Source organism: Phocoena phocoena, chromosome 18 (assembly GCF_963924675.1).
Source record: "Phocoena phocoena chromosome 18, mPhoPho1.1, whole genome shotgun sequence".
Classification (NCBI taxonomy): Eukaryota; Metazoa; Chordata; class Mammalia; order Artiodactyla; family Phocoenidae; genus Phocoena; species Phocoena phocoena.
In genome coordinates this window covers 18,107,981-18,125,813 of record NC_089236.1, presented here as the reverse complement: position 1 = coordinate 18,125,813, position 17,833 = coordinate 18,107,981, and the positions used below count along the sequence as shown (strand labels likewise).

The 17,833-nt window shown below is 35.4% G+C and overlaps 1 protein-coding gene across 2 annotated transcripts in view; it reads left to right on the top strand.

The window, feature by feature from the left end:
* The window catches only part of SETDB2 (SET domain bifurcated histone lysine methyltransferase 2), a 39,205-nt gene that overhangs the window by 8,283 nt on the left and 13,089 nt on the right, over positions 1-17,833 (top strand). For both annotated transcript variants that reach the window (XM_065895880.1, XM_065895881.1), the window contains exons 4-5: positions 2,838-2,934; positions 13,850-14,413. In XM_065895880.1, coding sequence (XP_065751952.1) covers positions 2,838-2,934; positions 13,850-14,413 — 661 coding nt within the window. The remainder of the gene's footprint in view (positions 1-2,837; positions 2,935-13,849; positions 14,414-17,833) is intronic.

Below are 17,833 nucleotides of genomic sequence, written 5' to 3'. Positions count from 1 at the left end.
GAAATCAGTTTCCCTAGTAAACAAAAAGTCCTACCCCATAGGAAATGCATACTTTACTGAACCTCTCCGGGAAGAATTGTATCTCTTTTTTAAAAACGCTTCTACTATAAGAAGGGCAAATAGAATTCCAAGACTCCACACCACTATAAACCTATTGATACTTTGTGTAAAGAACAATACTAAAAGGCACATTCTGGTATAGATAAATTGATGGAAATTTTTTTCATTTCTAGATTATTATTAGACCATCAGTCTAACAAATTTATTTTAGAAGTAATTGAACAAAGATAATGTACCAGGATTATAAAAAGAAAAATTGAAAAGTTATTTTAGATAAACAACAAGTCCTGTATAGCACAGGGAACTATATTCAATATCCTATAATAAACCATTATGGAGAAGAATATGAAAAAATACGTGTGTGTGTATATATTTTTATATATATATATATATCTGAATCACTTTGCTGTACACCAGAAACTAACACATTATAGATCAACTATATGTCAATTAAAAATTTTTTTAATTAAAAAGCAAGTTATTTTATCAGAATCACTGTCCTATAAATCTTAGACTATCATTAATTTGCTAAAGTGTTGAGGTACATTTACTAAATTTTAATTAATATTGGTAAATATTTCAACAAATTATTATTTTAACTCATAATTTGGAGCCATAAGGTTTTAAATCTCTGAAAAATGGCTTAACATCATCAGTTTAGTTTTATTGATTGATTGATTGATTGATTGATTATTGATTGCTGTGCCAAGGCATGCGGGATCTTCGTTCCCTGACCAGAGATTGAACCCATGCCTCTGCAGTGGAAAAGAGGAGTCTTAACCACTGGACCGCCAGGGAAGTCCCAAGTTTATTTTAAAGAAAACTTTTGTTATTCAAAAGTATTTTCAATTTCAGTAGCTAATGTACAGTTTTAGAAGAGTAGATTCTTTAAGAAAACAGTCTTTCAGTATCCTTCAATAGCACTTGGAATCAACACATCCTTAAGGGATTACATTTGCTTTGCAAGAGAAGCTTTTAAATGCAGGAGGTGGTAAGAGGAATTAATTCTAAGCAACGGGGTTTTTTTTTTTTTCTCCTGCGGTTCGCGGGCCTCTCACCGCTGCGGCCTCTCCTGTTGCGGAGCACAGGCTCTGGAGGCGCAGGCTCAGCAGCCATGGCTCACGGGCCCAGCTGCTCCGCAGCATGTGGGATCCTCCGGGACCGGGGCACGAGCCCACGTCCCCTGCACCGGCAGGCAGACCCTCAACCACTGCGCCACCAGGGAAGCCCTGTTTTGGTTCTTTTAAAGTAAAGATTTCATCAATAGAAATACTGAGTACTATAGTTTCATATTTTTATATAGTTCATCTGAAGTGTAACAAATTTATCAAAATAAAAGTATATGTTTGCTAGTGGTAGAGCAATGTTTTAAAAGTAATTGGGGAGTTATGTAATTGACATTGCTAGCATATGTAAGGATTAAACACTTTCTAGTAATAAAGATTCATGTTAGTATTTATATTAAAAGGAATACTGAGACTGGGGGAAACAAAAGGACTTGGTGTTGAGGTCAAAACAAGCTATCCCAGATCCAGCCTGAATTCTCCAAACCACTAATTACCTTTAATTTTCTTTGATTGTGTATAATTCTGTAAATATCTGCTATATCCCCATACAAAGACTTGGATACTGTTTTCTTGAAAGAAATTATTATTTCTCCTTTCTCCCCTTATCTAATGGTTAATTTAAAATCTCCATGTTTTTTAGTAAATCTTATTTCTAACTATGCTTATATTTATTTGTTTTGTTCCTATTTGTTAATATGGCTTTATATGGCTCATTCAAAGAAATTAGCTGGGAAATTCTTAACTTGTTAAACTTATTTAATTTTTAATCAGTTATTATATTATTTACTCAGCTCTCTTCAACTATCAGATTTTAAATCTTCTTTTTTCACCTGTATAACTAAAGAGGGTTTTTTATGCTTTCTAATTAGCCAAGGATAACCTTGGATTATAACTTAAACTATTCTTCTATTTACTTAAACTTTTTTTTTCTTTTTAATAAGAGTGGTCTGCACTAAAGGACCAATGCAAGTTAATAATCTAAGGCAGGATGAGAATACTTTTTTTCTTAAGGTCCACTGCTGCATAGGAGGAAGCACAATTAAAAACAATTTTTTAAAACCAAACATAGAATATTCTACATATCCATTTTTTTCAAAATAGGAGCAGGAAATCTATAACTTTTTCATTAAATACATAGCTTATTTCTATAGTGGAGTCATGTTAGAAAGAATAGATGAAGTTGAAAAAGAAGAGACAGCAAATGAGATGAAATTAAGTGTGGAAAGATATAGGAGAAACTAAGAGAAATATGAAAATACAAATGGAAAGACAAAAAGAGGTACCCAAATACCTCCCTCTCTCCCCCAAAAATAGATAGTAATAGAATAATGAGAAAACAAAAGATACATAAACTTTCAATTTTGTGACCTTAATAGAGCCTTTAAGAGTTATGTTTTTTTGTAAAATACAAGCAGAAATAGGGATACTTGATGTTTCACTTTAAAGGTTGATTAAAATTCAGATAAAGGTCGGCCAGACTACAATTTCTGCAGTAGAAATCTCTTCTATCCTAAGTCTTTTATTTTATCCTATTTTCTTAATGTTTTTGAAAATGTTGACACCTAATTTTTTGGCTCAATCTTGAAATCTTAATATGTTTTCAGACTTAAGGACTATATATATATATAGTCAATAAAGATACTATTTAGATTTTACAGTGAGTGATTTTTAACTTGGTATTCTTGTTAAGTTTGTAATTTTTTCATGTAGATCATACGTCTGTGACCCAGAATGCACAGGAAAATAAATCAAGTTCATTGCCCTCTACATCACATGAAGACTCCTTTCCAGAAGACTATACCCCTCTGTATGTATATAAGTTGTTTATTTATGTCATTAATGCTTTTGCTCCCAAAAAGGGATTTACTGTTGCTAATCATTTGACATAAGAGTAGATAAAATACATAAAAAAGGATGCTTTCCCATCAAAAGTTTTAAAAGTTGTGTACTTTATGTACATCAGACTTGTCAAGAGCTGGGAAATCAGTTGGCATTCTGTGAAGCCATGTTCTGCCTTGTAGTTCAAGGTGTCTAATGACAAAACAGTTCTCAAGCCAAATAAAAACAGAGAAGCCTCTATAGTGAATGATAGAAGTAGTCACTATCATCAGTTTACCCCTACCCAGAGACTGGCAGAAAGATGCAGACAATACCAGATAACCCTGCTTTACCTATGCATCCGTTGTTTACTTACAGCATTTTTGTGTTTTTGCAGGGTCAGTGACTAGATCTACAGCACTGTGCATAGGATTGGTTTTCTTTATTTTTGTTTTTGTTTTTTTCCAGTAAAGTATCTTCATACATGTAAGAAAGTTGATCTTCCTCCCCACAAAACTGGATTGAAATTAGGTTACTTAACTCCTGAGATTTGTAGTAGGTTGGTTTTCTTTCATTTGTTTTATGGAATGAAGCATAGATAAGAAAAGAATCATTTTTTTTTTAAATTAATTTTTAGGAGAAGAATCACTTCTGAGGTTCATATCAGTATTTCATTTCCATGTTTTTCTGCTTTTCTAACTTTTCTTTATAAATATAAAAAGATTTTTTCCTTTGTTAATTGCCTGATAACCTGAGCCTTACACCTCTTGATTTTTATTAAATTAGTCACCAGAAGAGTACTTGTAAGCCAGCTTAGCTAACTTTCTTGAAACCCTAAATTCCAAATTACAGATTTTACCAGCATGTTTACTCTTACATTTTAGTCGTAAGTAGTTCTAATTGTCTATTGTTCCAGTAATGACTAACTTAGAGCTGTACTTATTAAGTGTCACATGAGGAAATTACATAAAAATACATTGTAAACTGTAAATTACTGTACAAATTTTAGTTTTTATTTAAGAACTAATGATAGCTTATATACAGTTTTCTCTCTTGCATATACCCTAAGTTAATCCCTTCATATTCAGAGAAGAACTTTTTGAATCTTCAAATTAGTATTTCATATTCCCCTTCCCCCAAAATAGGGTAAATCAAATGATGACATTTGTAGAAAAGAATGCCACAGAACCCAGTTTGGAACATAATTTAGTTGGCTAAGTCAAGCTGAAAAGGGAAATGAAACATTCAGTTTACTGGTTGTACAACACTGTAGCTATATAAATTACTTGAGAGTAAATTAGCCTATATCAAAACAAAGAACAAAGCTGTGAGAGCCTAAGAGAATTTATTACAGTGAATACTGAGTGAAACCAAACAAAGGGATCTATATCTTAGGTAGACAAGTAAATAGTACTGCTTATAGTTCAGAATACATGATAATGAAAAAGTGGTAGAAAGGAACTTGGCACTTAATAATAGGGGAAAAGCAATTCCAGGCACAGGCTTCAAAAAACAAGGAAATATTGGATACCTAAATAAATAAAAACAGAAACGTAGACTAGGCTAAGGAAGATAGAAGTTAAATGGAAGAACAAAACAAAAAGTACATTATAGAATATATTTCTTACTATGGGATGTACCCCCAGCATGTTTCAAAAATACTAAAACAGACTGAAGTTATTTAAGGGAAAACATAACCTTACCTCATTTTTTCTGCTTTTTTTTCCCCCCTCATTTTTAATGTATTAGGTGCTACTGCATTGTAGTCCATGGGTGGTGATGGATTTGCATTGATCTTTTAGCTGCATTCTCATCCAATATTTTTTGCTACCTTTTTGAGAAATCTTAAAGATTGAAAACATAAAAAGGGATATGGCAGAAACCCATACTCACACCATCCAGAATTAACAGCTATTAACCTTTCATTGTATTTGTTTTCAGTCTCTTTTTTAAAAAGAAAACAAAACACTATAATCTCTTTGAGCCATACCTAACTTCTCACCATGACAAAGTTCCGTTGCCCTCTCTGCTTCTCTAGGAGCAGTCACTATCATCAGTTATTTTTCTAGTTCATTTTTTAATATTTATATAGCCATAAATAATATATAGTGCTATTATAGTTTTTAAATTTTACATAAATATTCATATATGTACCTTCTTGTTTTACTCAACATTAGTTTTTTGAAAGTTTTTTTTTTTATTTAATTTATTTATTTTAATTTTTTTGTCTGCGTTGGGTCTTCATTGCTATGGGCGGGCTTTCTCTAGTTGCAGCGCAAGTGAGGGCTATTCTTCGTTGCGGTGCATGGGCTTCTGATTGCAGTGGCTTCTCTTGTTGCAGAGCACAGGCTCTAGGCGCACAGGCTTCAGTAGTTGCAGCACATGGGCTCAGTAGTTGTGACTCGCAGGCTCTAGAGCACAGGCTCAGTAGTTGTGGCGCACGGGCTTAGTTGCTCCACGGCATGTGGTATCTTCCCAGGCCAGGGCTCGAACCTGTGTCCCCTGTACTGGCAGGCAGATTCCTAACCACTGTGCCACCAGGGAAGTCCCTACTCAGCATTAGTTTTGAGATCTAATCATGTTGCTTCCGTGTTACAGATTTATTTCATCTCCTTGTTTGGATTTCCATCATGTGAGAATACATTTTTTTAATTCCATTCCTTTAAGGATGGATAATTAGATTGTTCCAAATATTTACTATTATAAATAGTAGTGCAGTGATCGGTTTTATCCCAGCCTTTCTTTTAAGAAAGTATTCATTGTGAAAGTCAATTAAGGAAATTAAAGGTATAGTCTGGGATCTTTAAGATTACCCCAAATCGGGACTTCCCTGGTGGCGCAGTGGTTAGGAATCTGCCTGCCAATGCAGGGTACCCAGGTTTGAGCCCTGGTCCGGGAAGTTCCCACATGCTGCAGAACAACTAAGCCCGTGCGCCGTAGCTACTAAGCCTGAGAAGTCCGCACACCGCAACGAAGAGTAGCCCCCACACGTTGCGGTGAGAGAAAGACTGCGCAGCAACGAAGAGCCAATGCAGCCATAAATAAATAAATAAATTTATTTAAAAAAAAAAAAGAAAGATTACCCAAAATGTAGAAGAAAAGGGCAAATGAGTGAGAAAAAGAAGAGAATGATGAATAATGTTCTCAAAAAAGAAGCTATTAACAGAAAACCAACAATTTTAGTGAACACTGTAAAATATTTTCAGGATCATCCATATGTTATAATGTTCTTTACAAAATGTTAAGAATTTCAAGCTAAGGCGACAGAGTTAGGACCAATGTGCTACTGCTTACAACGGCAGTGCAGGAAATCACAATGTCTAAACTAGGATTCAGAATTGTTCCAGCAGCTAGAAAATGAAAATACATATATTTTCCATTAAAAAATTTGGTACTTAAATAAATATGAAATGTAGATGTTCTCAATATATTAAAAAATAATGTAAACTTGCCTAACAGAATCATTGCTTTTGGAAAAATCTGCCCTGTTTTTTCTGAACTAGAACAAACAAATGAACAAAAACACAAGAAGCTAGAATAAGTGAAGCAGAAGCAATAGTCAAAGAAGGTAACTTCTGAGTATAAGAAAATATCAAGTCTGGAGGCAAAAGGTTTTACCAAGTACCACAGAAATGAAAATTACTAATAGATAAGTATTGATTTTTAATAAGTTTTAATATCAGTCTTAAAGTATAAATATCTTACAAGTATCAAAACAAACAAACAAAAAAAGCCAACAAAACAGCAAAAATCAGGCTAGCACCTTTGCAAAAGCTCAGAAAACATCTATATATATAACCTTGTGGAAAATTTTCTCAAAAATCCTCTTGCTGACCATAAGAGGAGTCAGAATGTATAAGATATAGTATTTAAGAAATGGCAGTGGAAAAAAAAAAAAGAAAAAAGAAATGGCAATGGCATAGAAACCATCTAAATATAGAGTTAACTATAATAAAGATGAGTCCTTAAACTAGAGACAATGGAGGCCCTGCATGGTATGCAAAGTTTTATGTTTATAGTGTATTTCTAGAGAGGGTTCATAGCTTTCATTGGATTGTCAAAGGGTTTATGGCCCTAAAAAGTTTAAAATATCACTATTGTGGATATGGAGCTTCTAAATAAAAATTTAGCAACTCTAATCCAGAGAAATATTAATGAGATGACTTAGAATTTATACTAGTCAAGCAAGAATGATTTAGTATTAGGAAATATATTATTTTACAGAAGTAAACCACAGGAAAAAAAGCTTATCTTAAGATGCCAAAAGACTTTTAAAAGTAATATGAACCATTAGAAACAGAACTCTTTTTTTTGAATTTTATTAATTTTTTTATACATTAGGTTCTTATTATTTATGTTTTATACATATTTGTATATATGTCAATCCCAATCTCCCAATTCATCCCACCCCCACAACTTCCCCTCTTGGTGTCCATACGTTTGTTCTCTACATCTGTGTGTCTATTTCTGCCCTGCAAACCGGTTCATCTGTACCATTTTGAAGAATTTTTTCTTAATGTGGGAGAGAATATGTTTCTTAAACCAGTATCCATGTACTATATACTGGTGAAACTTAGAGACATTTCCTTTAAATAAAGATTAAGACAGAAGTGCCTGCTATCATAATTGTTATTCAGTATTTTTATGGAAATTCTAGCCAGTATAATAGAATGTAAAAGAAAATATGATTATTGAAATGTACAAAGTAAAATTATTTGTAGATAGTCTTATCCTTCTAGAAAATCTAAGATGCAAGTGTAAAATTATTAAGCTAAAACGAGGGTTTAGTGACAGTCACATAAAATAAAAATATGAAACTCTATACCTTTAGAAAATATGAAATTAAGTCCCCATTCACAACACCAGAAAGTAAAATAAATGACACTAATTACAAGAAATATATACCTGAGGAAAATTAATTCTAAAGATTTTAATGAATGGATAAACTTACCATGTGCCTGGATGGGAAACTGCATATTGTAAAAATGGTAGTTCTTCCCAAATTAATTTATAGATTTAATTTCATATGAAATCCAAGCATTTGGATTTTTTTTAACTTGGCGAGCCATTATAAATTTAATCTCAAAAGATAAAAAAATCAGAAAACACCTAGAACATGTTTAAAAGGCAAAATAGTGAGGAAGGACTTGCCCTGAGAAATACCAAAATGTTCCATTATAGTATGGAAAACAATGTTATATTGGTATAAGAATTAACAGTTCGATCAAAAGGCAGAATAAGTCTAGAAAATAAGAGGACATTTTTATGTATTTCTAAGAACTTGAGATATGATTAATTTAGTAAGTCAAAAGTCAGAAGGTGAAAGAAGGAGGTATTCAGTAAAAGACTCTGGAACAATTGGATATCATTTGGAGAATTTAAGTTAGATCTTCGTGTTACATCAAAATAAATTCCAGATGAAACTGGACTCTCAAACCATAGAAAAATTAAGTATAAAATTAGAACCCTAAAAAACAGAAAAATAATAAATATTAGATATCTTTCTATCACATTATGTATCATGGCATTATTCATAATATTGTTTATACTTTATTATAAATACTTAGTTCACTGCCTAGAATGTAAGCTCCTTGAGATCACAGAGCTCTCATCTTTTTTTCCGTAGCACCTGGTGCATAGCAGGCACTCAAGAAATCGTTGATGGAAGAATGAATGAATGAATGAATGAATGAACGAACGAATGAACAAGCCCCCAATAGGAAAATGGACAAAGCATATGAATAGACAGTTAGCCAAAAGGAAAAAAAAAATAAACATGAAATTATGTTCAAACTCCTTATTATTTAGAGAAAAAAATTGAGGTAATAAAATATTTTTCACCTATCCAATTGATGAAAAATTTTAAAATAATATTCAGGTAGATGAGCATTCATCCATGCTATGAGAGTATAAATTGGTCCAGCCTTTTTGGAAAGCAGTTTGGCATTTTTTATTGATTAAAATATGTGTACCTCCTAGTACCATGATCGTAGTCTCTAAATGCCATTTCTCATTAAATGGAACCTTAGTCCCTTAGAGAAATGGCTGATTCCAGACCTGAGATATCTTGTGACAGAAAGCAAAAAAGCTATCCCAAAAAAAACCCCAAAAAACTGTATGCCAATACATATATATGGAATTAAAAAAAAACGTTCTGAAGAACCTAGGGGCAGGACAGGAATAAAGACACAGACATAGAGAATGGACCTGAAGACAGGGGGAGGGAGAAGGGTAAGCTGGGACGAAGTGAGAGAGTGGCATGGACATACATACACTACAAAATGTAAAATAGATAGCTAGTGGGAAGCAGCTGCATAGCACAGGGAGATCAGCTCCTGCTTTGTGACCACCTAGAGGGGTGGGATAGGGAGGTTGGGAGGGAGACGCAAGAGGGAGGGAATATGGGAATATATGTATATGTATAGCTGATTCACTTCGTTATAGAGCAGAAACTAACACACCATTGTAAAGCAAAAAAAAAATCTGTCACTTTGGTAGTTGCTAGGATACAACTCATCATTCTGAATATTAGTAATTAAAGAAAAAGAATCAAGAATCTGCCTGCTTATACTAACTGTATTTCAGGGTAACCCAAGAATTGATGAGTAAAATTTCTTCTTTATGAAAGCACTCTAGCCGGAAAATGCAGTAGGAATGATAGAATTAGAAGATTGTTATTTTTACAACTACTACCCCCACCCCACCACACCCCAAAGAAACAGTGGCCTTAGCCCAGTGGTCTCAAATGAATTGTGGTCAGAACAGGTGTTTTGTTTTAAACTTCTAACTTATTGAGGAGTGATGCTCTTGTAAAATGCATAAAATGTTGCAGCAATGTTAAATTGCTGTAAAAGTTTCTAAACTTTTGCACTTTCAATTTTTGTACTTACCATGAATTGTTAAAAAACCACTGGGGGGCTTCCCTGGTGGCGCAGTGGTTGAGAGTCCGCCTGCCGATGCAGGGGACGCGGGTTCGTGCCCCAGTCCGGGAAGATCCCACATGCCACGGAGCGGCTGGGCCCGTGAGCCATGGCCGCTGGGCCTGCGCGTCCGGAACCTGTGCTCCGCAATGGGAGAGGCCACAACACTGAGAGGCCCGCGTACCGCACACACACACACACACACACAAAAAAAAAAAAAAACCACTGGGAACTGGCACCACCACACCTGAACGTAGCACTGGTCTAGACAACGATCATGGGTGAATGCCAAAACTGTTAAGTGAAAGTGAGGAGCTTTAAAATGGATGGAAACACCCAAACCCACTTATAAATCTAAGCATCACTAAATGTGAACAATCAGACATTGTTTGTCTCCTTATGTGATGCAATAGGAAATTCATAGCACCACGTATGAATTATCTCCCCCAACCCCCCACCAAAATTGAACCTGAATCAAATCAGGCTTCTAGAACTGACTACTGCTTTGCCAGGAATGGAAGGGGGTGAGTTAAATGACACCACCACATGGAAGGCATCAGCCAGATTCCAGAATGTGGGAACTACTATAGGACAAGTGACACAATTTATTTAACTTTAACCAATAAATGTCATTAATGAAGAGGGAGGGAGCACTACATAAGGTTAGAGACATAAAAGACACCTGAATCAAATACAGAGTGTAGGGGTTGTTTCTGATTCAAACAGGTTTTAAAACAATCGGGGAAATGTGAAGATGGGCCATTGAGATTATGTATTTTTAAAAAGACTTATTTGTTAGAAATACATACTGAATTATTTCAGATAAGTGTTTGCTTTAAAATACTCCAGTGTTTCAGGGTGGGGCAAGAGGGGTGGAGAATAGATTAAATAAAATAGGCAAAATATTGATAATTATTAAAACCTGGTAATAAGTGTCAAACATAAAGCCAGACATTAGCTATAGTGGTGGAAACAGGTTTTATTCACTAACTACTGACAGTAGGAATACGAGCTGAGCTCCATCGCGATTTGTGCTGAGGTGACTGGCAACAAAGGGCAACGCAGGAGTAAGGAAGGGAGTACAAGCCAGGGCTCAAGTGAAAACTTACTGAAGGTTAATCACTGTGAATGCCCATGAGGCCAGCTGTGTGTGCTGGCTGGCAGTCATCAAGTTAGGATTCTTTCCTCCCACAGAGACTGGAGGACAGAGACCCTGTCCTTCCTGATGATTACCTTTCAAAAGAATGGCTTTCAGGTTTTTGAGAAAAATATTCCTGAGTTACAGAAACATACATCTCAGAGAGACCCAGGAAAGATTCATAATTTTAAGACCTTAGTAAATGTTCTAAGAAAGGTCAGGGGCTTGTCTTTAGGTGTTGGCTAGAAGAAACAGCCTTGAGCTTTCTCAAGGAGGCATTTTGTTGAGAGGCTGGGGTTATCCTAGGGACATGCATGTCCTTATGCTGCTAGAAGCCTTGCTAGAGTTTGGTTATCACTCAGCGCAGAGGGTTGGACAGAGTCATTATGTGCTGGGAATTCTGGAGTTCTTACAAGTACATGAGGTTCCAGTATATCAGTCTTTATGAGAAAAGAATACTCTTAAGTGTATGTTTGAAAGTTTTTTAATAAGAAGTTATTCTTAATGTATATTCCCTTTGACCAAGTAATTCCTTTTAAAGGAATGTATCTTAAGGTAGTAATCAGAAATTTGCAGGGCTTCCCTGGTGGCACAGTGGTTGAGAGTCCACCTGCCGATGCAGGGGACACGGGTTCATGCCCCGGGCCGGGAAGATCCCACATGCCGCAGCTCACGGCTGGGCCCGTGAGCCATGGCCGCTGAGCCTGCGTGTCCGGAGCCTGTGCTCCGCAACAGGAGAGGCCACAACAGTGAGAGGCCCGCGTACTGCAAAAAAAAAAAAAGAAAGAAATTTGGTCAAGGACTTATGTATGAGGATATTCATCAAAGTAGTAACACAGAGAAAAATTGGAAACAAATATTTCCAACATTAAAAGATTTATAAATTATAGGACATCCTTTCACTTACTAGATTATCAGAAATCTGGAAGCATCAAGAGCCTCTGTGAAAGCAGGTGCTCACATAAATTGCTGGAGAGGCTGACCCCATGGAGAGCAATTAGGCAATCTTAACAAAATTACTAATCCATTTACCCTGTGACCTAGCAGTCTGGTTTCTGGGATATCTTCACATGTATGAAATTATTATATATGAGGTTTTTTATTACATCATGATTTGTAATAGCAAAAGATTGAAAACAATAGAAGACTAGTTATATAAATTGTGGAATTTATGTAGAGGATTACTATACAGCTGAAAAAAGGATGGGGCACCTCATATCTGCATTCAGTATGGTACCAACTAGCTACATGTGGTTATTTAAATTTGAATTACTTAAAATGAAATTTAAAATTCAGTTCTTTGGTCACAGTAGCCACATTTGAAGGTATTCAGTAGCCGCATGTGGCTAGTGGCTATGCCATTGGACAGCACAGATATAGAATATTTCCATCAATGCAGAAAGTTCTGTTGGACAGTGCTGCTTTATATAGTGAGTATAAAAATTTTTCTAAAATACCTATATTACTTTTATAATAAATAACAGATACCTAGAGATAGATTGAAAATATTAGGTAACACAAAACAGGTTTTTGTGTGTGTGTGAAAGTTTAAAACGTGAGTTTAGAACACATGGAATCTTCACAGCATTTTTTTCTTAAAGTCAATAACCTCTCCATTTTCTCCTGTAGTTTACCATTTTCAGATGTGTATGAGACCAGGTGGGTTACATATTATGGGGAAAGTTCACTTGGTACAGTTGTTGAAGGCAAAAAGAAAAAACAGCATAAAGGATTCTTAATTATTTTTTTACCTAGTCTTTACTGTTTTTTGCTTGAACCAAGTTTGTCTGAAGACATAACCTTCCTCAGGTCTTTACTGAACTCATGTCCTACATGAACTCTAAGTTTGCTAGGTGCTCTTGGTGTAGATGTAGCAAAAAGTTACCACTGTAATCACAGCTTTCTGGAATACTCTGAAATTAGACTGTGATATAATAAAGATACTTGCTTTGTCTGGGTCCCCAGCACACAGCTTCTAAAACCTTTGGAATCTCCTGAGTGGTAGGAATGTCTTTGGCGTGCAAATGAGATGACTTGGTGAGGTGCTTCTAGTTAACTTAAGGATGGGGTTTGGACGCCAGAAAGACAACCTTGGTTAGAAGCCTAAAACTTTCAGCCCTACCTCCCAACCTCCAGGGCAGGGAGAAGGGCTGCAGGTGGAGATAATCACCAGTGGCCAATGATTTAATCATTCATGCTTAAGCAGTTAAACCTCCATAAAAAACTTTAAACAACAGGGCTCCTGGAGCTTCCTGGTTGGTGGACAGTTTGAGGTGCTGGAAGGGTGGTGCATTTGGAGAGGGCATGGAAACTCCATGCCCCTTCTTACCTACCTTGCCCCATGCATCTCTTCCATTTGGCTGTTCCTGAGTGTATCTTTTATTATAAACTGGTAATAGTAATTAAAGTGCTTTCCTGAGTTCTGAGTCTTTCCAGCACATTATCCGAGAGAAAGGGGTTGTCAAGAGTGTGGGTGACCTGGAAACTGCATTTGGCATCTGGCATGGGGGCAGTCTTATGGGACTGAGCCCTTTAACTTGTGGAATCTGTTGCTGACTCTAGGTCGATAGTGTCAGAATTGAACTGAATTATTGGACACCCAGTTGAAGAAGTGGTGCTGGAAAAAACACCACATATTTGAAGTCCAGAAAAAAAAAAACCCTTCAGGTATAACTTTATGTGGCTGCAGAACATAGTAAGATGTTGATTTCAGAGTCTGGCTTATTTTAGTGTTGTCTAACAAGAAGCTAATAGGAGTTAAATACCACCTTAGTGTGCAGTGTTTTTTTAAAAATGGGGATTGTGCTATACATTTGAGATACTAATAAATAATTAACTTTAAACAGATCTACAGAAAATAAGGAAATTCCCCCTCTGGAAAATAAAGTTGCGGACTTTAGAGAAAAAGAATCATCTTCAAATTTATCTTACCAAAAGCATGACTGCTCTAGTGCCTGTCTGATGAAAATGCCACTTACCTTCAAGGGAGAAAACCCTCTGCAGCTACCAATCAAATGCCACTTCCAAAGACGACATGCAAAGACAAACTCTCATTCTTCAGCACTCCACGTGAGTTATAAAACCCCTTGTGGAAGGAGTCTACGAAACATGGAGGAAGTTTTTCGTTACCTGCTTGAGACAGAGTGTAACTTTCTATTTACAGATAACTTTTCTTTCAATACCTATGTTCAGTTGACTCGGAATTACCCAAGGCAAGAAGAAATTGTTTCTGATACGGATATTAGCAATGGAGTGGAATCAGTGCCCATTTCTTTCTGTAATGAAATTGACAATAGAAAGCTTCCACATTTTAAGTACAGAAAGACTATGTGGCCACGAGCATATTATTTAAACAGCTTTTCCAACATGTTTACTGATTCTTGTGACTGTTCTGAGGGCTGCATAGACATGTGAGTAGAAAAACATGGCATTTCAAAAAAATCTTCTGAATGTAGGGGTACTTGTCAAGAAGTCCTGCTGTGTATCAGTTTGTCTGTCTATCTAAAATCAGTTCATCGAGAATCTAAAATAGAAAGATGCATCTCATTAGCAATAGGAAAGAAAACTCTTTGCCAGTTATTTCAGCAATTTGGGAATTATTTCTTCCAAGGATAAGTATTCCCTTTAATCTAGTACCATACTCCTAATAGCAGCAATTACAGCTAATGCCGTGGAACTGTGCCAAACACTGTGACAAGTGCTTTACATATATTTTCTTGTTTAGTTCTCACAAAACCCCATGGGGTAGGTAATATTATTTCCATGTTACAAATGAGGAAGTTGAGAAGCCAAGTGTAAGGTCAACAAATTTAAGAATCAGGATTTGAACCCATGCTCTTAACGATTATGTTATATTTTACTTTTGCAAATCATTTCCTTGCTACTTTTTTTAGAAAGTTAATGGTGCCTCTCCTGATCATAAAATTGACATTCTATAAAAAAAAAATGAAAACATGTTCTAATATATTAAGACTGTGAAAACCATTTTTTTTTTCAGGGTGTGTAATTTATTGGTATTTGTAGGTTTGCATATGTAGAGTGGAGTTGCATTATATGTACATTTAATTTAATGCAAATTTAGCTGCCTTTACTAGGAAAAAGAAAAAGCATGAGAGCGATAAAGAGAAATAATTTAAATTATATACATAGTTCTCACCATCCTCTCAGAAGGAGTGTGAGATGAGATATCAACCTGCTGTTACCTCAGTTTGGCTCAGTTCCTTTAGATCTGTCATAGAAGAAACCTCTCACTGTGCCAAGTTTTATTCTGTTTAAATATAAGTTGTTTTTTCAGCATTGCCTCTAAACGTAACCCGTTTACATCTGGCCAAGCCCAATCTCTTTCAGTGATGGAGGAAAAAAACTAACTGTTGAACAGTGTTTACTGTACTTTATGGTCAGTTTAGTGGGGTTTTTTAAAGAATAATTTTGACTGTGATTTTTGCCTTAGACTGTAGAAAGTAACCCCCATGTAACATGCACCACCAGCATATATATTTTCATCTATTGATCAGAAATTACAAGAGAAGTCACAAAATAAGCAAAAGCTGAAGCCCACTGGGATCTGGAATTGGACATGAGCACTGGGGCCAGGGATTCTAATCCTGACAGGATGGGAATTAAACATGTCCCATGCATGGCAGAGAGTGGGCACTGAACTCTTTTGGGGGACAGAAACAGGGACCTGCACAAGGCTGGGAAGCAGGCTAATAACTCACAGGGCCTGGAATTGTGTTAATAACAACTGGATTTAGAGCTGTGAAACCCATAGGTCAGAGCCAGAGCAATGAGGAAAGCAGCCAGTGTAGAGGAGCACCCAGGAGTAAATTCCATGAAAAGTATGATTTCAAACAGTCAGAACACACAAAGACATTTAGGACCATGAAGGTAGCATAAGTCCCAACAACTGGCAGCATTCACACCTGAAGAATCAGAGGTAAATGTAGAATCTGACTGAAAGAGACTTTAAAATAGGTATGTTTAAAATGTCCAAAGAGATAAAATATTAGCATCCATGAAACAAGAAAAGGAGATTATTTTTTAAGTATACTGTATATATAAAAGAACCATTTGGAAATATGGGAAATAAAATATATGGTCATTGAAATAAAAACTAAATAGATGGACTAAATGGTAAGCATTGGTAGAGCTGGAGAAAGAATTAGTGAATTGCAAGGCAAAACTAAAGAGATTCCCTCAATGCAGAGAGATAAAGATATGGGGAAAATAAATTTACAGGTTAAAAAATATGGAGGATAAATGAAAAATTCTAACATACATCTGAGAAGAAAAGAGCATTGTTCAGAGATAATAGCTGAGAATTTTCCAGAATTGAAGAAAGACAGGAGTCTTCAGAGTGAAAAAGCCCACTGTATACTAGAAATGGAAAATAAGATAACTATATCTAAATATATCATGATGCAACTTAAAAAGTATCTAGGGCAAAGAGTAAATCTCACACTATCAGATAGAAAAGAGGAAAAATAGATTGACAACACACTTTTCATCAGAAAGAAGACAAAAAGGAGGCTTATTAGCTTAAAATGCTGACGGAAAATAAAGGTAAAACTAGAATTCTGTACCAACCCAGATGGTCATTTGTGGGGAGGGAGGAGGGTTCTCACACAATTACACAGCAGTTGAAGACATGCATAGCTGCTTTCTAGCAATAGTACTTTTAAGTCTATCTAGAGCATTGTTTTTCAAGCTACAGGTTTAGTAGGATGTAAAATCACTTGCAACTAGCATTTTAAAAATTAAATCATACAGAAGGTACCCACGTGCATCCCACATGATAAGGTACTTTCATGCCACTGTTATTTCTGCTTGTACACATACACATATAAACATGCATGCCTCTGTAGGATCGTGAAGAAAATATATTTCTTACTGTGAGTCATAGTCAAAATATTTGAAAGCTACTACCCTAGAGATGCTTACACATGTGCATAAGAATAAGGATGTTGTAGCATTTTTGGTGTATTGAAAACTAGAAGCAACTTAATTGTATACCAAGCAACTTAATTGTAATCTAAATGCTGTGGAAAAGTTAAAAGGAAATAACTAGATTTGTATATAACACAGATGGGTCTCAAAAACATATTGAATGAAAAAAGTTGTAGGATAATAACTATAGTACTTTTTAAAAAAATACAATATATTGTTTGTAGATAAATATGTATGTAAAAAGTATAAAGGATGCCTCACCAAACATCTTGAGAGTTTAGTTTTATCTGTAATGCTTTTTTTTTTTTTTTTAAGGAAGATCATATATACAGTATATATGTTTTAAATTACAGTTGGCCCTTGAACAATGCAGGGGTTAGAGCTGCTGACCCTCCATGCAGTAGAAAATATAACATATAACATAGTTGGCCCTCCATATAAGCGGTTCCACATCTGTAGTTCCACATCCGAGCATTCAACCAACCGTGAATCGTGTAGTACTGTGGTATTTACTCTTGAAAAAAATCCATGTATAAGTTGACCCATGCAGTTCAAACTCATATTGTTCAAGGGTCAACTAAAAGGACTAGACAAAATGATGACAGCTAATTCTGTATGGTCAAAATATGAGTGTTTATTGTATTATTGTTTGTGTTTTTCTGTACTTTTTAAACTTTGCAAAATCATACTAAAAAAAGCAACAGTAGATTTCTACATCTGTAAATAGAATCCAAATTAATGAATTTACTGCTTGTTTTTTTCTGTTGCAAACAGTAGTTACCACTCTGACATGTATTGTGTATAAACAGAAAAATGCAGAAGCAAATCATAGAGGAAAAGACCTTAAAGTCACTTACCATTCAACATACGAGACAGGATTCAGA